This window comes from Diachasma alloeum, unplaced genomic scaffold (genome assembly GCF_001412515.2).
Source record: "Diachasma alloeum isolate Michigan unplaced genomic scaffold, Dall2.0 Dall_scaffold_00364, whole genome shotgun sequence".
Taxonomy (NCBI): Eukaryota; Metazoa; Arthropoda; class Insecta; order Hymenoptera; family Braconidae; genus Diachasma; species Diachasma alloeum.
Window position 1 is genome coordinate 1,038,902 of NW_021680503.1, and position 1,116 is coordinate 1,040,017.

The 1,116-nt window shown below is 37.4% G+C and overlaps 1 protein-coding gene across 1 annotated transcript; it reads right to left on the minus strand.

Annotated features, from left to right (window-relative positions):
* Window positions 1-323: 323 nt before the first annotated feature.
* Window positions 324-1,081, minus strand: LOC107041371 (the record flags this gene model as incomplete). The annotated part of the gene is made up of 1 exon (XM_015261894.1): window positions 324-1,081. A coding segment is annotated over one exon (758 nt), but the record flags the coding sequence as incomplete, so codon positions are not given.
* Window positions 1,082-1,116: the final 35 nt, after the last annotated feature.

The following is a 1,116-nucleotide window of genomic DNA, read 5'->3' on the forward strand; positions in this document are numbered from 1 at the left end:
AGTATGCGTATCGTTCTGCTCGTCGAGGTCCATGGGAAGAGTTCGCTCGAGATCATGAGCGTTTCAAACGTCGAATAAACTCTTATGAAAAAATATTGAACCCTATCTTATCGAAACAACATAGACTAAATATTTTTGAAACTCGTTTCACATAGTTCTAAGTCATTTTCAATATTATTATTATTACTCTGATTATTATGATGTTGATGGGAAGAAGGTGTGTGTAGAATAATGAGACTATGAATTTTTTTTTTAATAAAAAAATATATATATTCATTTTTTAATATACATGATTATCTTGTTTTATTCATTACATCCTACATTTACACTAGTTTCTTAACTCCTCCACTGATGGGATTGTATTCAACAATTCGATCATGGAGGATGAGACAGTACGCTGATGTATTGGGTGCGAAAGGAAAAGAAGATTCAAATTCCAGACGAATATCAACTGGACCAGTTTTCAAATACTCATTCTGCTTGGAACAATCGATTACAATCAATGGAGCATCGGTTAGAAATTTCTCTCTATTCAATAACGGCTCAGCTTCCTTTCCGTAGTAAGACTCTTGAAAGTTCACGTACATGTTGTATAGCGTTGAATACTGATTGATGGCGATATCCAAATTCAAATTGCCATATGGATAGCTCTCTGAGTTGAGGAAAAGCTTCACATCTCGGATACTGCAATGATCGAAGTGGCTCGCATTGGCTGTCTGGATGTTTTTACGATTCGTTTGGAATCCAAGAATAACGTATCTTGGTTTCTCCAATTGAGATGATGTCTTCACGACCCAAACATGCTTCGAGGTTGCTGGGAGAAGAGGATACTCATACAATTCCCATGTACGAAAGCCCATTGTAATGGGTGTGTCTTTTGCGATGAAATTGAGCAGCTTCACCTTGCGCTCGTCCGACACTTTAACATAGGGGATCAACCACTCAATCTTTTGAAGGTTAATCTTCCATTTCTCCTCAGGGTTTTGTTGATTGACAGCCCTCTGAAGTACTGCACAGATGTCTGTTTTCGATCTCGTAATAATGAGTTCATGCTTTGCGTTCACAACAATCTTCTGATAATCTTCAGCAAAGCCAAGTAGAAGACTTAATGGTATA